This window comes from Sander lucioperca, chromosome 21 (genome assembly GCF_008315115.2).
Source record: "Sander lucioperca isolate FBNREF2018 chromosome 21, SLUC_FBN_1.2, whole genome shotgun sequence".
Taxonomy (NCBI): Eukaryota; Metazoa; Chordata; class Actinopteri; order Perciformes; family Percidae; genus Sander; species Sander lucioperca.
This window is the reverse complement of record NC_050193.1, coordinates 6,924,429-6,938,574: the sequence shown is the minus strand read 5'-3', so window position 1 is coordinate 6,938,574 and position 14,146 is coordinate 6,924,429. Positions and strand designations below refer to the sequence as shown.

Here is a 14,146-nt window from a genome sequence, read left to right as displayed (position 1 = left end):
TCTATACACATTGATTGTCAAGTATACTTTTAAAGAATGTGTGGATGAAATGTATACATGCATGGTAAGACCACATCTTGCAGGCCTTCCTTGCTCATACTGGGCTATTTTGCCATTTCGAACCTCATGCAGTATCTCGGGCTTGTCCAAATATTTTTTAGTTTATCCTTTGCTTTGACTACATCACCCAGCACACAGGCAGAACTCTCCTCTCTGACTGTCCATCAGCATAAGCTAAAAGCCACACTGTACAGTAAAGTTACCTGTGCATTTGTTTGCATGTGCTTGTTTTCTGTAGTTAATATTCCTAAAAGCAAATGGTGAAATAGAAATAAATACAAAATGTGTTATGGGGGAGATGTCTCTGAAGATTTTATAATTAATCTATTCTGCTGAAGTGAAAGAAAAAATGCACGTAGATGTCTATCAATTCAAATGAGGAGACAAATCAAATTTAGAAATTTGACCCATCCCCCACCCTGATTCATCTGGGCTAAACTGCCTTTGAGGCAAAAGTTTATTCAACATTTGCATGTTAAATGTTTTCCAAGGATATTTTGCTTCAAAATGATTAGAAATTGATCACTGTGATTCTCAATGTAAGGTTTCAACATATCAGTAGGTGGAACACATAATCCTAATCCAAAAATTCAAGCACTATACTGTATATAACCATATAGAATATAGGTTCACTTGTGAGTCACATTCAAGTTTAGTCCCTGAAATGTCTTGTAATAAATGAGTGTTTACCATACTGCCACTCATTATTTATGCAAAAAAAAAAAAAACAGGAGGCATGCCTTCAGTTTCGAGATTCCCTGTTCTCAATCAGTTATGGAAATGAGGGGATTTAGACACAATAAACTCAAGTGCATCTTGTGGATTTTTCTTGTGGATTCATTTTTGTTTTGAAACCTCAAGAAATTCTCTGGAACTCCATCCTGCTATGGACTAGATGTTCAGCATGAGGCTTTAGAATAATTTAGTGGCAAGGCTTCCCTCCACATATTAAATTCCCATCAGGATGTTTTTATGCATTGGTTTAATGCATCATTTTTGCCGGCAAGAATAATACAAATTTGAATGGAAAACATTTACCACATCAGAAACAGGAAGTCTGAGTAGTAATGGGTAACATTTTTATAAAGATCTAAATGAGCCGTGGTAGAAATTAAGTCTCAAAAACATGTTTATTTTTAACAAAAGTTACAGAATGATTAATATATCATTCTGATTAAAAATAAGACAATGTAACCACCTAATTAGCAGCCGGACATGCATGAATATTGTCTACCCTCCTCATAATCCTACACACTTTTTTTTTTACAGTCATTGCCTTTACGCACTGGCTCGACATTATAGTTCCTTGCCAAACTGAGTAGTATAAGGCCAGTGTTCCCTGGTCAATAGTGCTGAGCCCAGACAGAACAGAGGGTAGTCTGGCTGTGCGGAGCCTGCAAGCTCCCTTGTAAGCCCCATAAAGGCAGCTTCAGCCCTGTGAAAAACAGGTCACCAGGGTGGATAGTCACTAAATCTTGGGTTTAATACCCCACTCTGTGGGGTGGAGGGCACTGAGACTACATCTAGGTCCACAAACCCTGTTTTTGCAGACAGAGAGAGGGAGACCCCGCCGCCACAGTTATGGAATCTCCCTCTGCTGACCAGGTATCTATATGGGAGGCTAACACTGACGGCCTGACACAGTATCTTCTCAAGTTACGGTGCATTTAAACTTCTGAGTCTTGCTGCTCTAAAACACAGAGACTGAGGATAGAAACAGCATCTTCTACCTCTGTTCTCCCCTCCATACCCCCACACCAGCCACTGTTTCTCTCCCTGTCTCTCTATCCATTACCTCGTTCATCACTGTCTGCTTTGTAATATTATTTCTCTATTCCAAATCTCATTTCCTTCTCGTCGAGATTGATGGCAGCGATGACACCAAACAGTTTATCTCCCCGTTTATCCCTTGTTTTCTCTTAATCGTCTCCCTTCCCTTAGCGCCTCTTTGTGTCTCAGGATGGGAATGGGAGGAGGTAGTGGGGAGGCTGATTGGGTACAGTGCTAATTACCCAGCATTCTGTAGCTGTCCTGTGATGACAGGCCTGACACTAGGCTGCAGGGAAATACTATTAGAGAGAATTGTGCAATGACACATCAGAAGGACAACACATTTCTTCCTTATTGTAGTTGTAACAAACCATGCAGATGTTTGCCTCTAAAATTAGATAGGAGGTGAATGGAGTTTTTTTGTGGTGTGCACAGCAATAAAAAGTTACTTACCAATTTAAAAATTGCATAACATAAAAAAAGTAAAGTGTCTTTTCAGTAGCAGGTAGCAGAAATCTTTCAAAATACATTTTCAAAACCTGGGCAAATGAAACCAAAACTACAGGCATTGCTAGAAATACTAGTGACAAAATGTTAGTTTTGACTGCAAGTGGAAGGAAAGTTTGTGGTTCAGACTTAGTTTATGACTGCACTGACTGACAGGACTGTACTGTATATATAAATCCCAGTGAGAGGCTACACATAATACATGCATATGTGGTTCTGAAACGTTCAAACATTTCTCCCTAACCAGGATCCTTACACAGGCTAAACCTGCAGCTCAACAGTTGATGGTTGGAAGTGTGCCCGAGGAAAGGAAAGTAGGGATAGGGGAGTTTTGATGTTGTGCTGTTGAAGAACAGTACGATTTTATAGTATAAATGAAAGAACATCAGGGAGAAATCTCGATGATGGAGAAAGGGTTTGAAATGGGATAAAGAAGGCAAAGACGAGGTGTGGGAGAGTTTTAGGAAGGGATGCAGCCTCAGATTTTTGTCTTGGTGCATGCATGTGTGTGTGTGTGTGTGTGTGTGTGTGTGTGTGTGTTTTTTTTTGGGGGGGGGTGGGGGGGTGAAATTGCCACAGTTTTTGCATAACGTGAGATGAGACCCCATCATCTTTCCTCCCCCACAACAATTTTATAACAGACAGCTAATAAATGTTTCATGGCAGAACAAGCTGCTCGCCTTGGCTTTATTAAATCTGAGATAATAAAAGCAGAGAGGGAGAAGAAAAAAAGAGAGAAAGAATAGGGGGCCGCAACAGAGAGGGAGAGATAGGGAGATCGGCGTAGACTTTTCTTAAATCAACCGGCTGTATCTCCTGTTTCTGGGGCAACGGGTCCCGCTGTCCCCCGCCACCCCCTCCCCGCTGCTTCCCACTCCGCCAGAGTCAGACAGGAAATGAGAAACGGGCAGACAGGATATTGCGTTCTGGTGGCCTGGGGATTAACTGTTTTATCTAAACTAACACACACACACACGCCCACTCACTCACACACACACACACACACACACACACACACACACACACACACACGTCTATATCACACATAGCATTCATTCTTGGTAGCATCAGGTGTAGATCACACACACCCAGAGACACATACCATGCAGACCATGCATCTCATGCAGGTTTTTTGTTGTTACTTTACACAGGTACATTACATTAGGTCTTAGGAATATTACAGGCATCAGTGCTGCTCTCATGAAGAGCTGGTCTTATTACCTGTGTGAACAATTTACAGTGAGAGGTATGACATGTAACTGTATAACTGTGGGATTGGCTGAGGGTTTGTGCAGAAATGCCTCTGAAGATGTATTCCATACACTGCAGGCCATTAAAGATAACAACCATTAGCCTATATAGCTTTTACACATTTTGAAGAGTGTTCAATGAGCAAGAGGACTGCTTATGATGTTACTTTATTGATGCATGGATGGATACGGTGCACAAATGACAGCATCTGTCAGTGTTTTATTGATGTTTGTACCAGGCACCTTATCTGTGTTTACACTAACTGTGCATATTTGTGTTTATGTGGCTATGTATACCCACGTATACCCACGTGTGTGTGTGTGTGTGTGTGTGTGTGTGTGTGTGTGTGTGTGTGTGTGTGTGTGTGTGTGTGTGTGTGTGTGTGTGTGTGTGTGCGCGTGCGCGCGGGCATGTGACTGTACTGTAAATATATATATATATTTGTATACATGTGTGTATTTGTGTGAGTGAGTGTGAGTGAGTGGTGGCAGAGGTAGCGAGTATCGTGGGGAATGCTGGGAGATTTTAATAACACAGAAGCAGTGCAGGGAGATTTAATAAAAGGAGATGATGTGATTACTGAACCCTGGCTCTGAGCCATTTTGCTTCACAAAGCAATATCCGCTGAAAGTGCACACATACACACACACATCCACACACCCTTACACACACATCTCAGAAATGGATACTAAACAGAATACAACTGAGAAGTAAGATTGTTGCATATTATTTGTTCTTTTTGCATCTACCACATGAATCCTGGGATGTACCTTCATTTTCAGGGAATGTGTAAACACCCATTTGTGTGACCCACATGGTCATTCTGAACACAAGGTGTGGGAATCACAAGTAAGCTAGTACATGAGTAGCTTGATTAGAGACAGAAATGCATCTTAAACTACAGGTTAGGAATCAAAATGAGTGACAGTGGTAGATGTGAGTAGTGGTGAGCCACTACTTCAGACTGAAGCCTTAATCTGTCCAAGTTTGTTTTTTCTTGGCTCGCTTACATACAAACCTTGTTCAATACCAGGCACTCCAAACCTAGGGTTAGTCAAACCCATACCTGTATAAATATTCATCAATTATGAAAGCAAGCACAATAACTGTAATTGCTCTAAGACACATACATATTTATGGAATGATTGTGTTGCGGTCCACGCAATGTTGTGCTTGTCAAAGCTCACAGGCAAAACAATGCCACATGACACAGCTTAGGGAGATGATGAACATTCTGTTATTCTGTTTGCAAGAAGGAAAGGGCAGATTATAACCACAAAATACACATCACCTTTTTCTGTCTCTCTGCATTTGATCTCATAATCAGTGAGCTTGTAATTAGTTGTGCCCCCTAACCCCTCAGAAATCTATGACACTAAACATGAAGGTGCCCACGGCCAAGTTAAAGTTTTTACATTACAAGCTCATCTTCTGTCTGCACTTACACTTCTCTTCTTTGTAATTCTGTACATATCATTAATATTACACACATCACTTCATTAAAGGAAAGCCCTCTAAATCCAAAGCAAAGTCTTCTTCTTCTGTCTTAACTCTATATCTCAGCTGTTTAAATTCTAATTTTCATTTCATTTCCACTTAGCGGAAATTGAAATGTAAGAAGAAAAGCTTTCTCTGCAATATAGTCAGTGTCATGCAAATATTCTTTTTTCCACTGATTCCTGATGGGAGCAAATATATGCCTGCTATATTAGGGATATTGAAACTTTGAAAACCATGTTTTTACTGTGGTTCCATATAGCATAATAAATAACTGGATTGTCTTAAACTTTTTGTATTTTACCATACATATTCTGCTGTAAAAACAACATATAATCAAAAATGCATGCCTGTTTGTATGACAAGTGACCAATTAAAAAAGAAAAAGAAATGTATTTATAATTCATTTGGATCCACATACATGTAATTCCACCCAAAACATGAAAAACTGATTTGGTCTGGAACCTAAATTTACCTAATTCATGTGGATGTCCTTTAACCATCATGTCTATATTGATTTATGGTCAGAGCCAGTGTGAATGATACTTCTATTAGAGGGATAAGACTGATCTACTTACAGACCCCCCTCTGTGGCAGTTGCCCCAAGTTTCCTTCATTTGCCATGTTGAGTAAATTCCTGCCGTGCTGTGTACACCCCGATTAGGGAGTGTGGGACTTAACCACCAACATCATCAGTCTTATGTCAAGCAATCCTGTGACAATTCTGTTCTGTTGTATTTAGTTTGCAGTGAAAGGAAGCATTTAAAGTGTTGAAGTGTGTGTTTGGATGGAGAGTGAGCTACAAAGAACAGGGTGGTGATTGCTCTCCTTTGTAGAAAATGTGTTAGATGCCAGATATTGTGATAAACAAGGTGTTTGCATTACATCCTTTTTAAGATGCAATGCACTGTTAAGAAAATAGGTTGAGGAACCTTTAGTTAAACACATGGTCCTGCCACAATAGAGTTTATAGGGACAAATGTGTTAAGTTAGCGACACTGTCATTTGGGGAATTTGGGGAGCGTTTGGCAGATGGATTGAGAAAGATTAGCCGTAGCAGCTGCGTTTGGGACAGAATCACAGATTAGGAGCTCTAATGTGCAGACCTGGCTCCTTCTTTACACTCCAGATTTAGGCAGCAACACCTTCCTATCACTCAGTCAGGGAGCGTCAACACTTCTGCCTTCGTCCCTTCCTCCCCCTAGTCACTCCCCTCTCATCCTCCCTTCCCTCTTGTCCAGGTTTGTACTTTGTTCTTGGTGCTATTTCTGCATCTGCTGACCTTTCTCTTTCTTACACCTATGCTCTGACTACTTGGTAACTCTTTCCGTTAAAAAGATATTCTGGTTAGTAAGCATATCTGTACTATTGCACCACTAGCATGATCATGGGTCATGGTACGGTGAACGCATAGGTAACTAGTCAATGTCAGACTAAGTATACTGATACTCAGTGGGTGGGTGTGTGCAAATGTCTGTGTGCATGCATGCCTGTGTGTGCGCATGCATGTGTATGTGAGTGGCTATGTGTTTTAGTGTGCATAAGTGAGAGGAGAGAGATTAACCCCATGCTATCCCCAATCCCTGGTTATGAGTTTACAGCGTCTGTCTGGCCATCGCACTGTTTAAACAACAATCTAATTAATCCTGTCTTTATTAGTTTCAGTGAACTGGGGAGGCGGGCTGGGAGGGCGTGAGGGAGAACTGGGAATGCTGGCAGAAAATACTGGGGAGGGAGGGGGAGGAAACCAAGTGTGAGAGCAGGGATTTGAGAGGAATTTAATGGCAGAGACTTAGGCTCTGTGAATGGAAATAGGGATGTGAAGAGATGGTGAGACAGGAGAGAAATTGAAGGGTTATAACATCTCACAGGAGGAGACAGAGGGAGAAAAGAAGGAAAGTGGTCATGGGAAAAAGCCATGGACCTGAGACAGACTCTGTATATAGCTTTATTCATAGAGTTAAACAAGCACTTCAAAATGTGTGGGTGGGATATAGATAGACTGGAGTTTACCCCCATTAAACTGATCTCCACATTTAAGGATTAAGAAGGGAAAGACTCTACAGGCAGCTCTCTTATCAAAAGCTAGCTACTGCCACCTACTGTAATAAGGGAGAAAAGAAAATACAATCTGAAAATGCAGACTACTGTAATTCCTCTCAGCAGATGTTCACCTTGTTGCTCTGTGAATTGGGTAATGTTTATATGATCTTTAATTAAGAGACTATGCTAATCTCCAGATGTGTCAGAGCTTGTTGCCTGTGCCTCCATCTTTAATTACCTCACCTTTTCTGCACTCATTGACTCACATGATAATATGTTTAACAGTTTATGTAGGTATTCTTCACATATAAGCCCATACGTGTGTCTTTCTGTGCACCTACAGGCTGTTTGTAAGGAAGTGCAGTGCATGCCTGCAGGTGATTGGACGTTCAGAGCTGATAATGCGTGTGCTAGGCCAGGTGTACCACCTGGGCTGCTTCACCTGCTGCGAGTGTGAACGCCGGCTGCAAAGAGGTGATGAGTTTGTGCTGAAAGAAGGCCAGCTGCTCTGCCGCATGGACTATGAGAAGGAAAGGGAAATGCTGGCTGCTATTAGTCCCACACCAACTGAATCAGGTAAAGTAGGTTTGTTACAAGGCCTCTTTGCCTGGACCACATTTAAATCAGTTTGTTCCATGGCTTTTCTGAATACATCTTCACAAATTGTCTTTCTTTTACATTCATGCATTCAACATATCTTTCAGCACAGCCAGTCTCAATCTCATTGCTGCACTGCACACCAGTAAGCAGCTTGTGAAGTGAAAATGGGGGGTTAAAGGTCTCAAACTGATCCCTTGTTCACTAGGTAATAAATATGTATTAAATGAACTGGATCTCAGGCACTGAGTAGGTTATTGACTTTATGACCACTGGGATACTGAGTCAATGACGTACAACTCAACTGCTTAGAACAGCAGCAAACCTCAATGTCTTGACAAATAAATTATACACTGTTTTGGATATGAAGCAGTAATAATATATATATTTTTAATAAAGTTGAATATGTCATCCTTCATTTTGAGATGATGTTACTTCTGTTTGGAAAGTGTAGCAGAAGTGTCTTGATTTGTGATCGGTAAGGATAGTCGGCAAAGGTGCTCACTGGTTTTTACAGTGCATTCTGGGAATGTTTTACAGTATATGGAGCTGAACCGCCAGTACGCTGCAACAATTTGGCATTGGACATTCTAGAAACAGTTTTCTTCTCCAGAGGTTCACTACCTACAGAACTAGGGACCAGTTTAAGAAACACTCGGGCTTTTGCTCACAGTCACTTCAGTGTCAAATACTTATTTTTAATTTAATTAAGTATGAAAATGTACCTTCTCCTACGGGTTGTTCTGACAGTTTTGTTGTTTACTTACCTTGCTCAGTGAAAAGTGAGGATGAGGACGGTGGAGGAGGCTCTGGCGGAGGGAAAGGTGGTGATGAAGGCAAGGAGCACAAGCGTTCAAAACGTCCACGCACCATCTTGACCACACAGCAGCGCCGTGCTTTCAAGGCCTCCTTTGAAGTGTCTGCTAAGCCTTGCCGCAAGGTGGGTGGACGAGCTTGTTTTATCATTGGAAATGTTTACCAGAAAATAAGCAATTAATCTCAAGTTGTGTTTGACTCTTTAAATTTGTATTTTAAGAACAATGAAAACCTCTAATCTGCAGGTGAGAGAGACACTGGCTGCTGAGACAGGGCTGACAGTGCGTGTTGTGCAGGTGTGGTTTCAAAACCAGAGAGCCAAGGTAGGATTTTATACATTTCCTGAGGACATGTTCTGCCTCATAGATCAACACAATGAGAAAATTCATACAGACAGTGGGTTTTTTGTGCCCCAGATGAAAAAGATAGCTCGAAGACAGCAGCAACAGCAACAGCAGCAGCAGGAACAAGAGCAGCTGGGAGGGACCAGGAGAGGAGCGAGTAGAGGGGGCCGCCAGAGCAATGACGACAGTGAGGGTAAGAGCTAATACAGTAAAGTAACAAAGCAGGATCAAGAAGAACATAAGAATAACCTATGAAATATTATGACTAAAGGGATTATCACCTCTACACAGATGGCTCTAGTACCCATGGCATGGATGGGATGCTGGGATATCCCTCTCTGCCACGTCAGCAGCTACTCGCTCTGGACCCCAACATCTACGGTGGAGAGCCATTTCGACACGGGCTTACACCGCCTCAGCTGAGCAACGAGCAGCTCCACTCCTATGGTAAGACAAGAGCTGGAAATTCAAAAGAAACAGTCCCCTCAAAATGAAAATGTCATTATCTCCCTTAAAGATAATGTAACTTTCATATGTGCCAGTCAAAACCATAATTCAAGGTAATGGGGCCATTTAGCAAGTTAGTCTTATAAAGGCTGTGAGGTTGTGAGGAACTGATATAAGGAAAAGGCTGAGATTAAACTAGAGAGACTGACTCATTGTGTTTTGTAGGTCCATTAGCTGTTGAGTTTAGCGTAAAAAGAGTGCTGCTCTAAAAATGTGTACCTATTTTCATATTTATCTGTGCTTTCTGGTGGTAATTAAAAACCGTTCCACTTCCATTTCTTTTCACCGCAGACTCAGAGACCGTGTTCCATGACCTGGACAGCGATGGAAGCCTTGGTCACCTTGGAGACTGCCTCTTGGCAACAGGGGACGGCAGTCTCCTGCCAGGGCGAGTGGGAAATCCCATTGACCGTCTCTACTCCATGCAGAACTCCTACTTCACCTCCTGACCCTTATAAACTCTCACCCTTCCCACTCCTGTTCCACCTTTCACCTCAGAGTTGCAGCTAATGGAATCTGTCCATCAACATGCCTGTGGGACCACTCTCCACGAAATAGCCTACACACAAACACACTTCTGAGCTTTTATCACAGGCCAAAATCATCACAGGCATAGTCATAATATCACTTTGCAGCAGATTAGCGTCGTGTTCCAACCATCTTTCCTTGACAAGAATCACATGCTGGAAATACAGACACTGTAAATGTCCAAGATATGTAAAAAAAAAAAAAAAAAGACCTCAATTTCTCCTGTTGTATTTATGTAATATTCAATGAAAGACATTTCATGGCACTTTCCAACAAATAAAATGACAAACAAAAGACACTTATCAAACATATGAATATGTATATCATAATTTACGGACAATTATTGGTTGTTGAAAGTAAATTCATCAATCAAGTTACATGTATTTATGAGTCTTGGCAGGCCTTACAAGCAGCTGAGGGTCTAAATTAAATTAGTATATTGCATAACTTTTTTTGACAGGACTAGTGGTTAGTTATTGTGTGCGGAAGACTGCAGCGTATACAATACTGTATATGGATTGGAGTACAATTTTGCTCTCAGGTTAGTGTGTATGTTTATGTAACCTGAGCTATAACTCAGGATATTGTGCTGGATAGGATTACAATTTAACTTGCCCAGTGACTTCAAGGACATAGATTGAAAGAGGAAGAAACTCTCCATGTCAAATGGTAATTTCAAACTACATTCTTAGTTTTTGATAATGCATGACAGGTATAATATGGACCAAAAAAAAAATCACTTTTGTTTTTAATATTTAGACAACACTACAGGGTCATTTGAGGAGCCTTATGCGGAAACAGGGTCGTATAAGTGATTATTGCTTTAGCTTTCCCTTCTATTTTATAATGTAATCACCAAGAGTAAATGACAACCAATAGATCTATAACTCCCAAAGGTTAGGAAACTGGGCACATGATGATGTGCTCTGAAATGTAAATGTGAGTATGACTGTGTTACAATTAATTGTTGTAGTCAATTTCTGTAATAATTTCTTTCTCAAACATCTCAAATTAGATGTTGTTAGGTAGATATTTTGTACCTTCTTCTGTGATTATCAGCAAATATTTAAACTGTAGCATGATATTTATGTGTCACAAAGTAGGTCTAAAGGAATAGCCTCCAAACTGAAGTTGGATAGCAAGTGCAGAAAGCATCAGAATCAGACTCACAATGTGGTGCAGAATACATTAGGATTAGGGTGATACTTGTTTCATTTAGGTGCTGGTGATCAGCTACAGCTCGTGACATTCTTTCATGACATTATGTTTGACTCTGATCACTGACTCATGGTATTTTTACAGTAATATTTTTGTGAATGTAACTTATTTGTGCGGTATTAGGCAAGCTCCTATCTTACTTTTTTGTTCAGTGACTGCCAGGTGATGTGCTTTGAATGTAATGTTGCCGTATCTTCAATACAATCTGCGGTTTCATCTTTGAAGTGCACGTGCCTTATTTTCCTAAATATGATAAATGATGATGCACTGATCACTTTCTCGTGTGGTATAAACCAAAGATATTACACTTGAAAAGAAATTAATCATTTTCCCCTCCTCTTCAAAGCTTTAATAATTGAACCAGAAAAGGTATGTTCTGCTTAGTGGTCACAGGGCTCATAACTCAATATCCTCCCTCTGTCTCTCTCAGTAGTCCCGCGGATTAGAAGTGGACAGCCTCCTCCTTCTCCTTTCTTCCCAGACTCCCTATTTCTTAGTCATTGAGTACTCAGGAGAGTTTGTGCGGGAGTGATTCATTCCAGTTTAATATTTGACTCTGACTCAGACCTGGAAAGGGCAAGGGTGGGAGGGACAGACTAGACATAAGCAACAGAAAACAACAGGGATGAACACACCAGATGATTAATACAAGTCTGATGTCAAATTTAATGAAATGGTTCAATAAAAATCTGTAAAAACAGACTTCCTGCATACAGAAGGCAAGTATAAATGTTATTTTCAAATAAACACAAACATTTACATGAGGAGTATGAGAAGAAGAACAATGCAGTAATTACATATTCTACACATGGTCTTACTCACAGTAATGTTGCATTCATCTCCTTTATCTTTGTTGAAGAAAGAAAAATAGTCCCATTAAGTCACACAGAGGAAAATAGGTATCCTAACAGTCACTGTACATACAGTAACATGGCTGGGGCACCTGTGAGACCAGCCCATCTGTGCTGCTGTGGAGACAGGAGTAATCTGAAGGTGATGGAAGATGTCTGAATGCTACGATGGCTGAGGTACCGAGTCTGGGGGGGGGGGGGGGAGAAAAGGAATTTATTGCTATGTTAACTATGAAAGTAATACCTCTCAAAGATGGTGCATTATAAGTCCCATTTTGTAGACATAATAATTCATGGGTCTGTTTTATGTGTTTTTGTATCAGACATTCTAAAGATGCCCATTACAAGACTTAAAGGGGACATAGCATGAAAAACTAGGGTTGGGCAATATATTGATATTATATTGATATCGTGATATGAGACTAGATATCGTCTTAGATTTTGGAAATCGTAATATCGTAAATGGCTTAAGTGTTGTCTTTTCCTGGTTTTAAAGGCTGCATTACAGTAAAGTGATGTCATTTTCTGAACTTACCAGACTGTTCTAGCTCTAGTTCTATTATTTTTACCTTTACCCACGTAGTCATTATATCTACATTACACAATGTCATTGTGAAGATATTTTGTCAAAGCACCAATTGTCAACCCTATAAGATCGCCACAATATCGACATCAAGGTATTAGGACAAGAAGATCGCAATATCTGATTTTCTCCATATCGCCCAGCCCTATGAAAAACTCACTTATTCAGTGCTTGTGCCTGTACATTTGTGTATCTGGGGTGCCTACCAACCCACAAACTGTGACAGCACAGTCAGTTTTTTGTGGGCTGCCAAGATCAGAAAACACGAGATTCAACAAGCCATTCAGATTTGGTTTAACTTCCTATGTCAGATGCAGGTCAACGCCTTGAGAACTACCTTTGCAAAGGTGCGCCATATGTTTTTTTTTAAACATTACAGCATGTAAACATGTTCTAGTAGAAATCAAAAATACAAATATGAAGCTGAAAATGAGCATGTCTCCCTTAACATCTGCAAGTCTGAATAGCCAGCATGCACAAACCATTCAGTGTGATAAAAAAACACTCCTGCTTCTTTAACCTTTTTTGTCTTGTATGTGTTGTTGTGTTTTACATATTTTATACTGATATGGACCTGTGTGCCCGAAATAAAGATGAATTGAATTTAAGTGTAAGTAAGACAAGTGAGGAGGCATAATAATCTGCACATTCCTATCTTTTTATTTATTTATTTTTAAATCACTTCTATTCACGACTGTTTATATGTGACCTTGAGTTATGTATGGCCAATTCCAGCAATGACTTACCTACTCCACTGAGGTCTACTGTCTCTGCACAGCCCAGAAAGCGAGCCACATGTTGTGAGCAGGAGGTAGGTTTGTCCTGGTTTTCTCTCAGACAGCGCTCAAACTCTACAAACTCAGAAGAACAATCCTGTCTGATCTTCTGGATCACTGGGCTATCAAAACAAATGTAGGGGTTAGATACAAATGTGCTTTGAAAATGTGGGTGTGTAAGAATGTTGAGGCAAATGGGAGTGAGTATGTTGCCTTACTGTGATGATGTGCACTGTGCAACCTTAATCTTCAGTTCATGACACTTTAACTGCCATGTCGATGGGTTGGAGGCTACACATGACCCATACGCCTCCATTTCTTTATGGCAATACTTTGCCGTGATATCCATAGCAGCCTGCCTGAACAGTGACAGATGTATGTAAGCAAGTCAGTGATTAGACAAGTCTAATAACACATCGATCATCAACCTGAAAAACTTGCTATATTAACCATAAGCAATACGGAATAATATTGAAACAAACTTGGAGGATGCAGCCTGATTCACAAAAAAACAAAGTACTGCATCTACCTGTATATATACGTTACTTCCCTAGACTTGAGAACATACATGCAATGTTGATATGAGCCATATTTAAATTTCTTACATGTTGCTCTTTTTAGGCTTGTCTCAAACGAAGAAACTGATCAATCAAGGTTATAGCACCAGTACTTCTACATGTGGAAGCAGCCAGGTCTTTGCAGCAACTGCACTACATACCTAATACTATCTGATTGGATGGAAATACAACATGCTAAAACATTCTTTTAATGTTATTGGTTCAAGTTTGTGTCGATCTC

At 40.4% G+C, this 14,146-nt stretch overlaps 2 protein-coding genes across 4 annotated transcripts in view; one reads left to right on the top strand and one right to left on the bottom strand.

The window, feature by feature from the left end:
• The window catches only part of lmx1al (LIM homeobox transcription factor 1, alpha-like), a 17,820-nt gene extending 6,458 nt beyond the window's left edge, over positions 1-11,362 (top strand). The window contains exons 4-9 of the mRNA XM_031312530.2: positions 7,472-7,704; positions 8,502-8,665; positions 8,787-8,864; positions 8,958-9,078; positions 9,177-9,332; positions 9,684-11,362. Coding sequence (XP_031168390.1) covers positions 7,472-7,704; positions 8,502-8,665; positions 8,787-8,864; positions 8,958-9,078; positions 9,177-9,332; positions 9,684-9,841 — 910 coding nt within the window. The 3' untranslated portion in view covers positions 9,842-11,362. The remainder of the gene's footprint in view (positions 1-7,471; positions 7,705-8,501; positions 8,666-8,786; positions 8,865-8,957; positions 9,079-9,176; positions 9,333-9,683) is intronic.
• Positions 11,363-11,495: 133 nt separating this feature from the next.
• On the bottom strand, positions 11,496-14,084 carry LOC116059474 (coiled-coil-helix-coiled-coil-helix domain-containing protein 5). Of its 3 annotated transcripts, XR_004107311.2 has the most exons (5): positions 13,878-14,070; positions 13,567-13,707; positions 13,319-13,470; positions 12,082-12,175; positions 11,496-11,705 (listed from the first exon to the last, which is right to left on the bottom strand). XR_004107311.2 is itself a non-coding variant. In XM_031312574.2 (4 exons), coding segments are annotated over exons 1-4 (318 nt in total). In that variant the 5' UTR covers positions 13,956-14,084; the 3' UTR covers positions 11,778-12,152. The 3 variants fall into 3 exon arrangements, 2 of the variants coding, with proteins under 2 accessions (XP_031168434.1, XP_031168433.1); XM_031312574.2 differs by lacking the exon at positions 11,496-11,705 and having other exon boundaries at positions 11,778-12,175; positions 13,954-14,084; XM_031312573.2 differs by lacking the exon at positions 11,496-11,705 and having other exon boundaries at positions 11,778-12,175; positions 13,878-14,069.
• Positions 14,085-14,146: the final 62 nt, after the last annotated feature.